The sequence below is a fragment of the Echiichthys vipera genome (assembly GCF_963691815.1).
Source record: "Echiichthys vipera genome assembly, chromosome: X".
Taxonomy (NCBI): domain Eukaryota; kingdom Metazoa; phylum Chordata; class Actinopteri; order Perciformes; family Trachinidae; genus Echiichthys; species Echiichthys vipera.
In genome coordinates this window covers 40,991,912-41,004,433 of record NC_139825.1, presented here as the reverse complement: position 1 = coordinate 41,004,433, position 12,522 = coordinate 40,991,912, and the positions used below count along the sequence as shown (strand labels likewise).

Below are 12,522 nucleotides of genomic sequence, written 5' to 3'. Positions count from 1 at the left end.
GCACAACCAATTCTTTTAGTACAAACTGTTGTTACCTTGTTTTCATCTCCTGGAATCTCCATGATTCAATTCTTCTTAAAAATACAGCTCAGAAAAAAGCTAAATTTATAGCAAATTTTTTTTTCTTCTTCTCATGTCTGCTTTTGTGTATTGTTTTATGTGTTTGGAGCATGAATGCATATGCTTTTATCCCCAGTAACTACACCCCTTTTAGCAGGACTCTTGACCCATAATTACGCCTGAATTTGTATGTTGTATAAATGGAACAGATGGAAAAATTTGAAGCCTTTTGAGTCATCACAGTAAAGGCTAACCCCTGAGCAAAGTGAAAATAAATAGATAGATAAACATACGCAGGGCCAAGTCACGTGGCTGGCCAAGTTGCCCGAGCCCCAGCTGATGATGGTGCCCCTGCCTCAGTGCTTTACAGATTAACACTGTTATCAGCACAACTCTCTAATAAGGCTCTTTCCTATCTTCTTGATATTTATGATGGATAATGCCCATTTTCCATTTTCTTTGTTCCTCCAATTTTTTCACTCATGATATTGCAGCTTTGAATTATTCTGTGGTAAAATTAATGAGAAAGTAGATTTATGGGTTTCATTTGTTTGTCAATTCGAAAATTAATTGGGTGTTAATTTTAGCCATCTCCTCATCAGTGCCGGTTCCAAGTATGCACGCATTACTTTGCATTCATTGTAGCCTTTCTCTCCTTTATTGTGGGTCACTAGTTTTGCATACATTAAAATAGCCCTGCGGCTCATTCTCTTGATTACTTTTGGAGATGCCATGCATTTGGAAATTTAGGCCTTTCCGTTATAATTATGAAATTTTTTGCATGGAATGACAGTGCATGTATAATAGCCATTACTTTCCCCCTTTTATGTTGCTTTGAAAAAAAAAGAAAGCAGACCCTTTTTTTTATGCGTGTGGAAAAATGTCTTTTATTTGAAAAATAAATGGGGGTGAATAACGTTAGCCCATGGTTTATTTCAAATGGCATTTAATTTTGTCCGAGAATGTGTGTTTCTAATTGGCGTCTCAGACGGGGAGTTGGTGCGAGCAAGAGCCTGTAGATGGAGTTGTGGCTGGCTGCATCCCATCCCACAGTATTCCTCTTGCTCACTCCTTGTTTAGAAAATCCCATTATGGAGGGAGGCCTTGCCAGACTGGAGAGGTGAGCCGGGTCAACATCTGTCTGGAGGGAGCGGGGGGCCGGCTCTAGTCCCAGACCCAGAGAACTGGGCCTATAGGCCGGGCCCAACCTGCTGAGACAGGCCCCTGAGTGTGGGGGCGTTGTGACATACAACTGAACCGGCACAGGCCATGGTGTCAGATGACTCACTTGGATATGCTTCTTGCAAGGAGGGCTTCTACAGGAGAGAACTTTAGGTTTTGTTCTGGTACTGTTCTAGCTCACCGTAGCTCACAACTGCTACTGATGATACTGAGCTGGGAGACTATCCAAGAACCATAATTTGAAAAAGCAGTGCTGCTTATACTGCTGTTTATTCTTTTAATAATCTCATGTCTAGATTATTATCTCACCTATACTCTGTAAATATTCTTATGTGACAAGCTGTCAACCTCAATTTCCTATCTGTCAGCCTGAGTGTGTGTCCCCATGGTGTCTGGGTGTGTGTCTGCATCTTGTTTAGATCTGGACCTCTGGAGACACTGTGCCTTGTAGTTGAGCACGTATTAACTTGCATTGGCCCTCCCATTACACGCCTTAAATGCAACGCCATAAATCTGCATTTAGTTCCATTTTCACCTTCTTTCATGATGAGGCCCAGTGTTTTAAAGGCATTTATTCTGCTTCATATAAATAATTAATCAGCCAAGTTAATTCGCTTCTGCCTGACTTGGTCAGCTTCATTAACCGTCCTGGAATTGGGAGGCTAGACGCGTTGCACCACTGAGGTCTGCGACCAACGCACAATAGCTGTAAATCATTCCACTGATTTGAGGAATACGGGCACAGAAATGCACCAGCGTCACTGGCACTTATCCCCAGAGAGACAGAGGGGGCAATGGGGGTGGGGGCCATCATGTCTGTCTGGCTTTTGTGTATCCAAAAGCAGAACAGGGGTTGTCAAATGTTAGCAAATAGCTGTGTATTCACATTTAACATGGATTACTGCTATATATATATATATATATATATATATATATATATATATATATATATATATATATATATATAGCAGTAATCTGTGTTTAATATTTATATATATATATTGAATTATATAAATATATATATATATATATATATATATATATATATATATATATATATATATATATATATATATATATATAATTCAATTAAGTTATGAAAGACAACATATTTTCCAACAACTCAAAAGGATTTATTTATATTTAGTGTTTTGGTGTTAATTGAGGCACCCCTGAAGGATTTGACTGTTTTCGCTCTGCCTCAGATTGGATGTTTCTCATGGAGATCCTTTGGCAGGCCTCACAGTCTCCCTGTTTCCCATTAAAAAGCTATTCTGCCGTGGTTCTTCTGGGAGCCATGCAAGTAAATATATCCATTTCCATAGAACGTGTTTTGTTTTGGAGGCTCAGTGTTTTCTTGGGCTCCTCTGCTCTCACTCAACTCAGGTTGGGTTCCTCTCCAATGTGTGCTGGACCCCAACCCCTCCACCGCACCCCTGCATATACCCCATAATAGAGAAGACAAACAAAACCAGAGTCCCATTCCCTCTTCTCCAGCCCAGTATGGACCTGTCATCTGCAAAGGATCTGTACCGGAAAAGACAAAACAAAGGAGCAGTTCATTATTCCGTGTTTGCCTCATTGCATATGCTACAAGCAAACAAACAAGGCACAGGGAAGCACAAACCAACAATGAAACCTGCAATAAAAGTGAAATTGTGTGGGAAGGATGTGACAGATGTTTATAGTTTGGCTCAGAGTTGAAATGCGACCTCATTGCTGTGTGTTTTAACAGCTGTTTCTCTCTGTCTGTCTTTCTGTGTCTTCTCTCAGGGTTTTAAGTCATGATGCAAGAATCTGGGACGGAGGCGACGAGCAATGGACCAGCAAATCAGAATGGAGGAGCGTGCGTGGAGGGCGGGTCCAGGGAGGGACGACCAAAGAGCGCTGCGCCATCAGTGGAGGTGACTGCAGCTGACCTCCTGCATCTCCAGCAGCATCAGGTAGACCAATCCCGCTTTCACACCTGTCTTCACTTTATTAAGCCATGTCAACAGCAGGCTTCTTCCTCTACTTAAAGTGCCACTTAATATTTAATTCCACCTCAAAGTACATCTCGTACATAAACACATTATTATTATTATTTATGTATATTGAGGCCCTTTTTGAATATTTAAAGAAGGGGAAGTGCTCTCTCTGTGTGATTGTGTTTGGTTGTGAACGTGTTTATCGTAGCATGCAGCATCTGCATTTTGCTGAAATATTTATCACATGTTCGGACATATTTTAAGTGTGTAGGTGCCACAGGATTTTGTAGACAGTTAAGAAACCATGACATCCAATAAGATGACAGCATTTTCCTCTGGCTCATTGTAAACACATCTCACACTCACAACTAATGCCACACTCTGCCGTGTTAACCAATAAGATGTGGAGATGCACGCTGCCTCTATCGTCGATGAAGCCCAAAACATTTTCACCATCTCAGACTAGAGGCAAACAGACAAGCTCTTTCTGTTGGTGTCAGCGTTACGCGTGGCACACGACAGTGTGTTTAAGGAAACACCATTGAAAAGATCAGTGTGTCTTCTGCTATCTCGGTCTATCCGACAGGATGACTAGGGTTGTTGTCAAGAGCTGTTTGGTGATGATGCACAGGCTCTGCGCCGCTGTCTGTTGTCACAGCACATCCATCAGCATTTGTACAGGGGGGCAACAATGCTGCAGCATGTAGCAAGCGAGACAAGGCACTGTAACATGTAGAGCTGAGCAATAATTATCTCTTATCATTTATCATCTTTCGGCAGAATCATCATGATGTGATCAGGATGATATTATATGGTGATACTGTGAGACACAGTTCTGTTGTGAGAACTGGTGGTGACCAGCAAATTCATTCATATTGGATTTTGACTACACAGAGTCCAAAACATTTTTCATAAACAGCTTAGCGCCTTGACCTGTCACTTGATGCCTAGGTCAATGTAGTGATAATCAGTAGTTGCGCACATAAGTTTATCATGGTAAGAAAACAAATTAATTTCAAGTTTATTGCTCAGCCTTACTTATATATCACTTAATTTGGAAGTAATGTGACCTCGTAAGTGATTATTTTACATTATGATTAGTCATACATTTTAATTATTTCCCTCCTTTACCCATGTGTTACTTAATTGTAGAGTAGAGTGATGAATGAATAATTGGTAGAGGGGCAAACATACAATACAGGCCAAATGTTTTAGATGCCGTCATCTTAGAAGTACATGCTCTGTGTCTTGGAACAGGGTGCCTCTGCTAATCCTGTTTTCCTGGGTGTTAAAGGGGACCTATTATGCTCATTTTTAGGTTCAAACTTTTATTTTGGGTTTCTACTAGAACATGTTTACATGCTTTAATGTTAAAAAAAACAACATTATTGTCTGTCTGTATATGACTGTATTCACCATCTGTTTGAAATGCTCGTTTTAGTGCCTGTCTCTAAGAACTACTCCTGAAAAAGCTCAGTCTGCTCTGATTGGTCAGCTTTTACAGGTCTTCTGTATTTGTAGTCATTCCAGCCGGGTAATGATTGTAGAGGCGCTGTAGCAGCACAGTCTCTGAATAAGGTCTGTGTGCATTTCTCTGATGATTGAGAGTTTTGATACTCAACCTGCTTTGTAATAAAAAAAAAAATCTCACTTTTTACAATATGGGACCTTTAAGTGGGACAGTATTAGAATAGATACCAGAGAAGAAGCTGATCAGTCAGTAGAAAGAGTGTGTCAGTGTGTGTCATGTCACAGTGTTTTAGTTCTTTAGGCCTTACTAGATCTTCTCTTTATCCCAACTCCCCCAGCTCTAGACTCCACCTCCCACCCATCTTTTTTTCCAGCACAAAATGAGCATGTCGTCAGTGAGAAAATCTCAGCCATACTGAATTCATTACTGCAGTAGTCACACAAAACCATGGATAAAATTTCAATAACTGCAGGCCACAGTTGAGTAAACAGTTGCACTGAAACTTAATTCCTGTTGACTTTTCCTTCATTCTTTGCCAGGGGCACATTCTGATTCGCTCTGCAAAGACAACAGGGTTACAACTTTGATGAATTGACACAGGGGAGAGAGGGAGACAAAAGTTTCATGGATGTGCACTTGACAACAAAAAGGGATGGAAATAAAGCCTCCCCGCTAGAATAGAGCCAGTCATCCAAGCATGGTCCCTGTTTTCTAGTCATCCAGAAAGAACTATTACTCTGCAGGACCTGCCATAGCATTTAAGGGAAGGGAAAACGAGCAGCTTGATCCTTCCAAATTCAATGTATCACAGCCACATTTTCTGCCCTCTGCTTTCTAGTATGGTAAATAGCAAGCGCTTTTTGCGTCATGCCTTTTGAACAAATCCAGTAGTTAATTTCTGTGGCCTGCGGTTGGAGTTGAGACAGAGGGAGGCGTATTAATTGTTGTGTGTGATAAATGGTGCATGGATGGGGACGGAGGACGAGATGTCTCACTCTCAGCTCCTGACACTGGGCTTTGATAGGCTACTTACCAGGGTAGTGTTACTGGGAAGGCGGGCAGTCTTTTTATTCTCCCATTAGACTAACCCAGAATTTTCACTCATGCACCATGAACCATGTTAATTGTCCCCAGGGTATTACGATCTTCGCTCAATTACTTGATAACTTTTTACTTTTGTGGCATTTCACAGTCTTTCTTTTAAGTTTTATTTGCGGCTTGCACTAATACGCTTCTAACTGACACGCTGAAGGTTTTTTTTTCCCCTCTTTTTTTTATGCATTCTTTGTTCTCCACAACATCCAATATGCTATTGCTCATTTAGGTGATGCAAAAATCAATCTAAAATCTTTTCTGACTCATAGTGCAAATGTGTGAGAGTCCCCTGAGTGAGCGGGAACAACAACCTGGCAGTGGCATATCATTTATTCTTATTAGGGAACATAACTATGAAAGACAGTCCTCATTAATAAAGATGGGAGATGAAATAATTGTAATCTGTTTGATCATCTTGATTCTGACAGGGGAATTCATCTTGTAGACTAGTCAGATTTGGGGGAAGTGGACCATAAGCTTGATTTAAGCATCTCTATTAGTAAGTCAAATAGTGTTTGTTCAGAAGTAAGGATGAAAAGAAAGGCGCCATTTGTCTCGCCTTTTTTCTCTCTAAGATGCTGTGGGAACATCACAGATTTCACTTTTTGAGGAACTCAAAGTGATATCGGTTGTGTCGTAACAGGTGAGCTTGGAAATCTTTGTTGTGCATCTTTTCAGCTCTTTCAGGTTGTGCTTGGTTGTTTGCAGCTGCTTGTGTAGAAAATATGACTATCTCCTTTTCTTAGAGAATGAACATCTTCTTCATAACATATGTGTTTGCCCCAGACCCTGTGTGTTTATTTTCTTTTTGTGTTTGTGTTGCAGAAGTTGTGGTTTTTAACGTTATCCTCATGAGGAAGTGAAGATACTGTAGCAGAGCAAAACCAACAAAAACAATAGTTTGAAAGAAGGGTGTTTGTGCAATTACCTCTTTTGTCATTTAAATGATTTTTTTTGCAACAGGAAGTTGTGTTGTATGGCTATAACAGTCAAATAATCCCACAGTGACAATATTGAAGTTGTAGAATTTATATAAGCATTAGATCTGCTGTCTTTAAGACATTCAGCTCCCTACACATATTCACACATTCCCTGTGAGATAGGGTCAATTTCAGCAACATTTCACATGTTTAACCATGCAATAGATTCCTTTACTTAAAAGTGGCTCAAATGATACAACTGTAGAACATTAAATATTAATATCCTGCCTTTTAGAAAACCCCTTATAATCAAGTTAGAGAGATTTCTAAAATATCAGCCTGTCTCTTCCTCTCAGTGATACTGTACAAATCCCCATGACAATATCTCAAAAGACAAAATAAAGCAGGGATGAATAATTGCTTTTCTTTTATTGTATACACATCCATCCAATCTGCTTTATCAAACAAGTGCCTTTAAAGCTTTGTTACATATCGCAAGATAAGGCCAGGCAATTACATTTTTTATTCCCATCCTCTCTGCCTGCATGGTTGAGGTGTCCGTCACGTTGCGTGTGTAAAGAGGAGAGACTGACACGCATAACAGTGGCCACAGAAAGAGCTGAGTGGGCACAGGTTTCCCGTTTGCATAATGCAGGGTTTACACGGTCCCATGTGGAGGCTTGAGAAGGTGGAAAGGCACGTCTTTGCCACCGTCATCGAGCTCAGCTTTGGGGGGGAGGTGCTAGATGATAAGCCTCACTGTCAGACAGGTACACACCTGGACACACACATATATACAGTACACATATAATTGCATACATGCTCAGACAGAATACAGGCCCAAAGGCCAAGCCTGCCAGTGCAGGCCCTGCTGGTTTATGGCTTCCAGTCCACATTATGGGCTAATGGTCGGACTGAGGGAGTTAACAGCGTCAGGTCAGAGAGAAGGCCAGAGTGTGTTTGCTGCCTTAGATCTCTGCTAATCGCATGTACGCTGCTGCAGAGCTGAGGGCAAAAGGGAGAGAACACTATGCCTGGATTGAAATATGGTGTTACACAAGAATGCAGCCTTATCGCCACACTTTAGAATTGAATTCCTGCCAGTATCTCTGTATTTGCTGTACTGCAGAATTATATATCTGTGCAGTGCAGTGCTGAATATTTGACATGTGTAATAAAGGCTTCTTTGCTCTGGGTGCTTTTTTTGACCAGTAACGTGGTCAGCTTTAATATCCTTTTTGAAATGTGTGCTTCCTTCCTGAGCCAAGTCACGCACACATACAGTTTGTGCAAGCGTGCATCCACAGAACAGATCACACTGAAAGCATCCGAGTCCCCACGGTCTCCCTACGCATACTCCTCCATCTCTTGGAGCTCTCAGGTATCTTCATGTATATTGTTCATATTGTCACAGGAGGCCAAGCACAGGCTCCAACTTATTGGAAAATCTGGCGGAGAGGATAACATCAGTGTTATGACACTGCATATTGCCCTAAATTGCTTTATTGGTAAAATGATAGTGCTCGTCCAATTTGAATAATTTTATGGAATCCCTCACTGAACAGTTTAATTATGTTATCACACAACTGGCAACATCTGTCTTTATACCACAGCACATGACAGTTTTATTACAGGCTGAATTTCTTTGCTGGTTCTGGCAATTGATGTGTGATCTGATTAATAATCACACAGATGGAAGTGAAAATTGAACAGTGATGCGCTGCTATGTCGGAAAAAAGGGGGAAATAATTATTAAAGGGAAAAAAACACAGCCTGTGTCATTGAAAATATCACAACTGTTACTCAGGCTTAAGCTTCTCTTGAATCATATTGCTTTTTTAAACACAGCTTTTTCATCAGGAAAAAAATCTGTTTAGTCTAGGTACAACTTTTCAAATCCTTTTGTCACTCTGGTTTTGTTAGTGAGGTTTTGGGAGGTAAACCACCCAGCACCTCTCCTTTGTGTTATGGATGCCTTCCAAGACTGCCAGCCCGTGAACTCATCCATTTTGTTGAGTCTACCTCTAGCCGCCACACTCAGACTGGGAAGACATGAAGCGCACATTGCATCTGTGCCAAAGCCATAGTTTAAAATAGTTGACTGTTGCTCGGGTCGACATCCTGTTTACACACCCTGCTTATGTGGGCAGCAGGAGGGGGATCACAGGAGTTGTTCGACATCAGAATACACACACACACACACACACACACACACACACACACACACACACACACACAAACACATTGATTTGTGTAATGTGCTTATTATACATTCTATAGTAACATGATAGCCATTACCTGGTATTACAGGGTCCTATAAGTTCTCCTTTATCAATTGAATAAGACATTGGCTGTAGCTGATATTTGTTGAAAGAGTATTGCGCAGCTTTAGCATTGTACATTTCCAATTCTTATACAATTGTCTGACTTTTTTATTCTATTTTTATTCTATGCATTCTTCTTCCTGGTCAAAACCTTATACATTGCCCACAATGCAACTTCACTGCTGACAGTTCAGTTGGAGATTCAGATGTGTTATGCTAGTAGCAGCTAATGAAGCAGAGATGAGGAGCAGGTGACTGTACAAGTGACATGATTTGAGTCAGTTTATCAGACTTCACACAGCTCTCTATGGAGACACAAAAAGCTTTATACTACTACACGCAGTAGCTTCCTGACACCTGTAAACAGACTGATGTGTAAAGCAGCTGAAGTTTGACATTTATTATTAAAACACATACTAACATTGTTTATGACATCAAAGATGGACTTAGTTTTATTTAGAAGAATCACATTCTGCAGGTTTACCTCATATGAGTGAAAGGAACTGGTATTTGACTAAGCAATCCATATTAATTAGGAAAATATAAATAACAAAAACAACACAATCATACACACACAATCACACACACACACACACACACACACACACACACACACACACACACACACACACACACACACACACACACACACACACACACACACACACACACACACACACACACACACACACACACACACACACACACACACAGACACACACATACGCATAAATATCACCCCAGAATTCTTTACTAAATAAACAATTAAACTTGTTTCCTATATCTGTCTAAGGACTGAATGTCAAATACATCTGAAGAAGACAACAATGTGTTAGTATTGTTATAGTTTATAGTTTGTATCTCCACACTGAAATACCAGAACATAAGGAAACTCTCTCTCAACAAAATTATGGTAATCAGGGGGTCAGACACAGCCTGGTTGTTCTATAGAGTTAATTTGGTTACCCTCCTGTTCTCCATCAACACTTACATTGTGCTTCCATGCAGTCAAACACACAGTTGTGTTTATTTCAGTGCCAAAGTTTCCTGTTCCTGTTGTCAGACGACTGAACAAATATTTAATCATACCCCATAAATGCTACCTATTAACCAAGGCTAATGGTAATTCCTTTGTTGCTGAGCTGAGATGTCAATAAAATCCCAATTTTGAATGTTTGAACCACATTAAATATTGGGATAAACTGGAAATGTATATTAATCCACTCTAAAGAGTGTTTTGCAAAGCTTTGTTTTTGTTTTAAACTGAGCTCAATGTAGACAGAAGGCCAAAATGGAGACAGAATGATGACTTTTCAGATTTAGAAAGCAAGAGATGCATTTCTAACCATTTGGCTAAGTGTAACTCATGTTTTAGTGTGCATATTTGAATGACATAGATGGAGAACAAGGACAGCTAAACAACAGGCAGTTCAAACACACAGTCTGTACTGTAGTCCACTCCCTGCAAATACTCCAGCTAAACAAACAAACCTCTAAATGCACCAGCATCACATCACCATGCAGAATCCTTATGTAACATATTAGCTTAAAAAGAAAAGTTACATTTCTTAATGCTGGTTCAGAAACATGGTTGGTGGAAGAGGTCAAATCTGATTTCTGACGTGTAAACTGAGGTTTTAGAATATCCATTCAGTTGCAGAGCATGTAAATGCATAATTTGATTCCTACTGTAAACTGATTCCTTAATATTGATTTTGTTTCTTTAGAGGAAAACTCATTGTGCCTTCTCTGAAGGCTTGTTGTGTGTCCATGTGGAGAATTTGTGAATGAGGAAACCTCTCAAGGACGTGTGCACGTACAAATGCTTCCCATGTAAATGATGTGTATGCTGGTATCATTAGGAGGAGTGAAGTGGCTCTCATTGTGTGGCGCCCGGATGGTCTTTGATGGCCACGGCCTGCGTGTTGTGCTGAAGTGGGCAACTCTAAACTTTGAGCAGGTGTCTGAAGCAGCTGGCTGGAGGCAGACAGGGAAACACGTCTGTGTCAGTTCAGTATTAAATGGCTTAGAGAGAGGCCTCGCCTAGCCAGAGGACTAATGCATCCTCAATGTTTTATTTAAAGTAGTGCCAACAACTGCCTCTGAATGCGCCACATCAAGACTCACACACAAATCCTCACACATACACACACACACACAAACACACAGGCACACAGAGTAATTTTGAACTGTTTAGCTGAACAACTTGTGTGTTTAGCGTTGTAAATAAGTAACCGTTTTAACAGGGCCTCAGGAGACTGTGGTTGGGAAAGTACACGCTCAGACATGACTAGCTTTAATAGCCATTGTCAAAACACTGTTCCAACAAAAGCCTTTCTTCACACGATTGGAATGTTTACATTTAGTCGAATAATAATGGCATTTTAAGGAGAAGCTATTCTTTAAGGATACCCGATCTGACCCAATTTATTAGGGATAGACTTAAGGATGCACAATTCCTCTTGGGAAAACATTCAAGCGCATGGCCTATTCATTTTTAATGAGAGCACTACTTTAAAAACTTCATAGAATTAATATGTATCAGTGAAGTCTTTCCTGCGCAGAAAACTTCAGGGTAATTAATATTCATAGGCTGTGCTTGTTAACACCCCCAATGCTAGTGCAATGTAGATCCAATTAACATAGAATGGACCCCAAGGATTTGGACAGATAAGAGTTAAATGAGCTATTGAAATTGAAACCAGGACTTTCTCCTCTTAAAACACTTATTTGTTTCAATAAGCCCTAACCCTTGTTGCAGATTAAGGCATCTTTTTGGTGCACATGCGAATATCTACAAAGGTAAAGTTGACTGAGAGATTTCATGGAGAGTCTGTGTGTGTGTGTGTGTGTGTGTGTGTGTGTGTGTGTGTGTGTGTGTGTGTGTGTGTGTGTGTGTGTGTGTGTGTGTGTGTGTGTGTGTGTGTGTGTGTGTGTGTGTGTGTGTGTGTGTGTGTGTGTGTGTGTGTGTGTGTGTGTGTGTGTGTGTGTGTGTGTGTGTGTGTGTGTGTGTGTGTGTGTGTGTGTGTGTGTGTGTGTGTGTGTGTGTGTGTGTGTGTTTAGGTAAATGTGTGTTAATGTGCCTGATACACAAAAGCATGTGCACTTGCTTGTATACATGTATGCATAGAGGGCATCGCCTACACACCCAGGCTAATGTGAAAATCCTGTAGTGAGCCCAGCTTTTATATCTTATTCATAATCTCTTGACACATTGTGGGTAATAGACATGAGAGTTCATTCTTGGCAGCAGCCTGCAAGCCGTGGCCAGGCTGGGTGACATAGGGGGGAAGTGCTTGGCTTTTAAGGAGAGCTAGGTGATGGTAGCAAAATGCCTGTTTCCTACCTGCTGTCGTTTTTGAGCACACAGACATTCTGCATTCAGCATTCTGAGACAACTGGAGATCAAAACTAGAGAACAAATTATTGAAATATTGTTATTGTTTATTGTTCAGGATTTGATAGAATTCTGTTGTGGCTATACCACTGCTGTACTAGCTTGT

General features: G+C 40.6%; 1 protein-coding gene across 4 annotated transcripts in view; it reads left to right on the top strand.

The window, feature by feature from the left end:
- foxp1b (forkhead box P1b) overlaps window positions 1-12,522 on the top strand; it is a 170,573-nt gene that overhangs the window by 80,724 nt on the left and 77,327 nt on the right. For all 4 annotated transcript variants that reach the window (XM_083938877.1, XM_083938875.1, XM_083938876.1 and 1 more), the window contains exon 5: window positions 3,016-3,185. In XM_083938877.1, coding sequence (XP_083795003.1) covers window positions 3,027-3,185 — 159 coding nt within the window. In that variant the 5' untranslated portion in view covers window positions 3,016-3,026. The remainder of the gene's footprint in view (window positions 1-3,015; window positions 3,186-12,522) is intronic.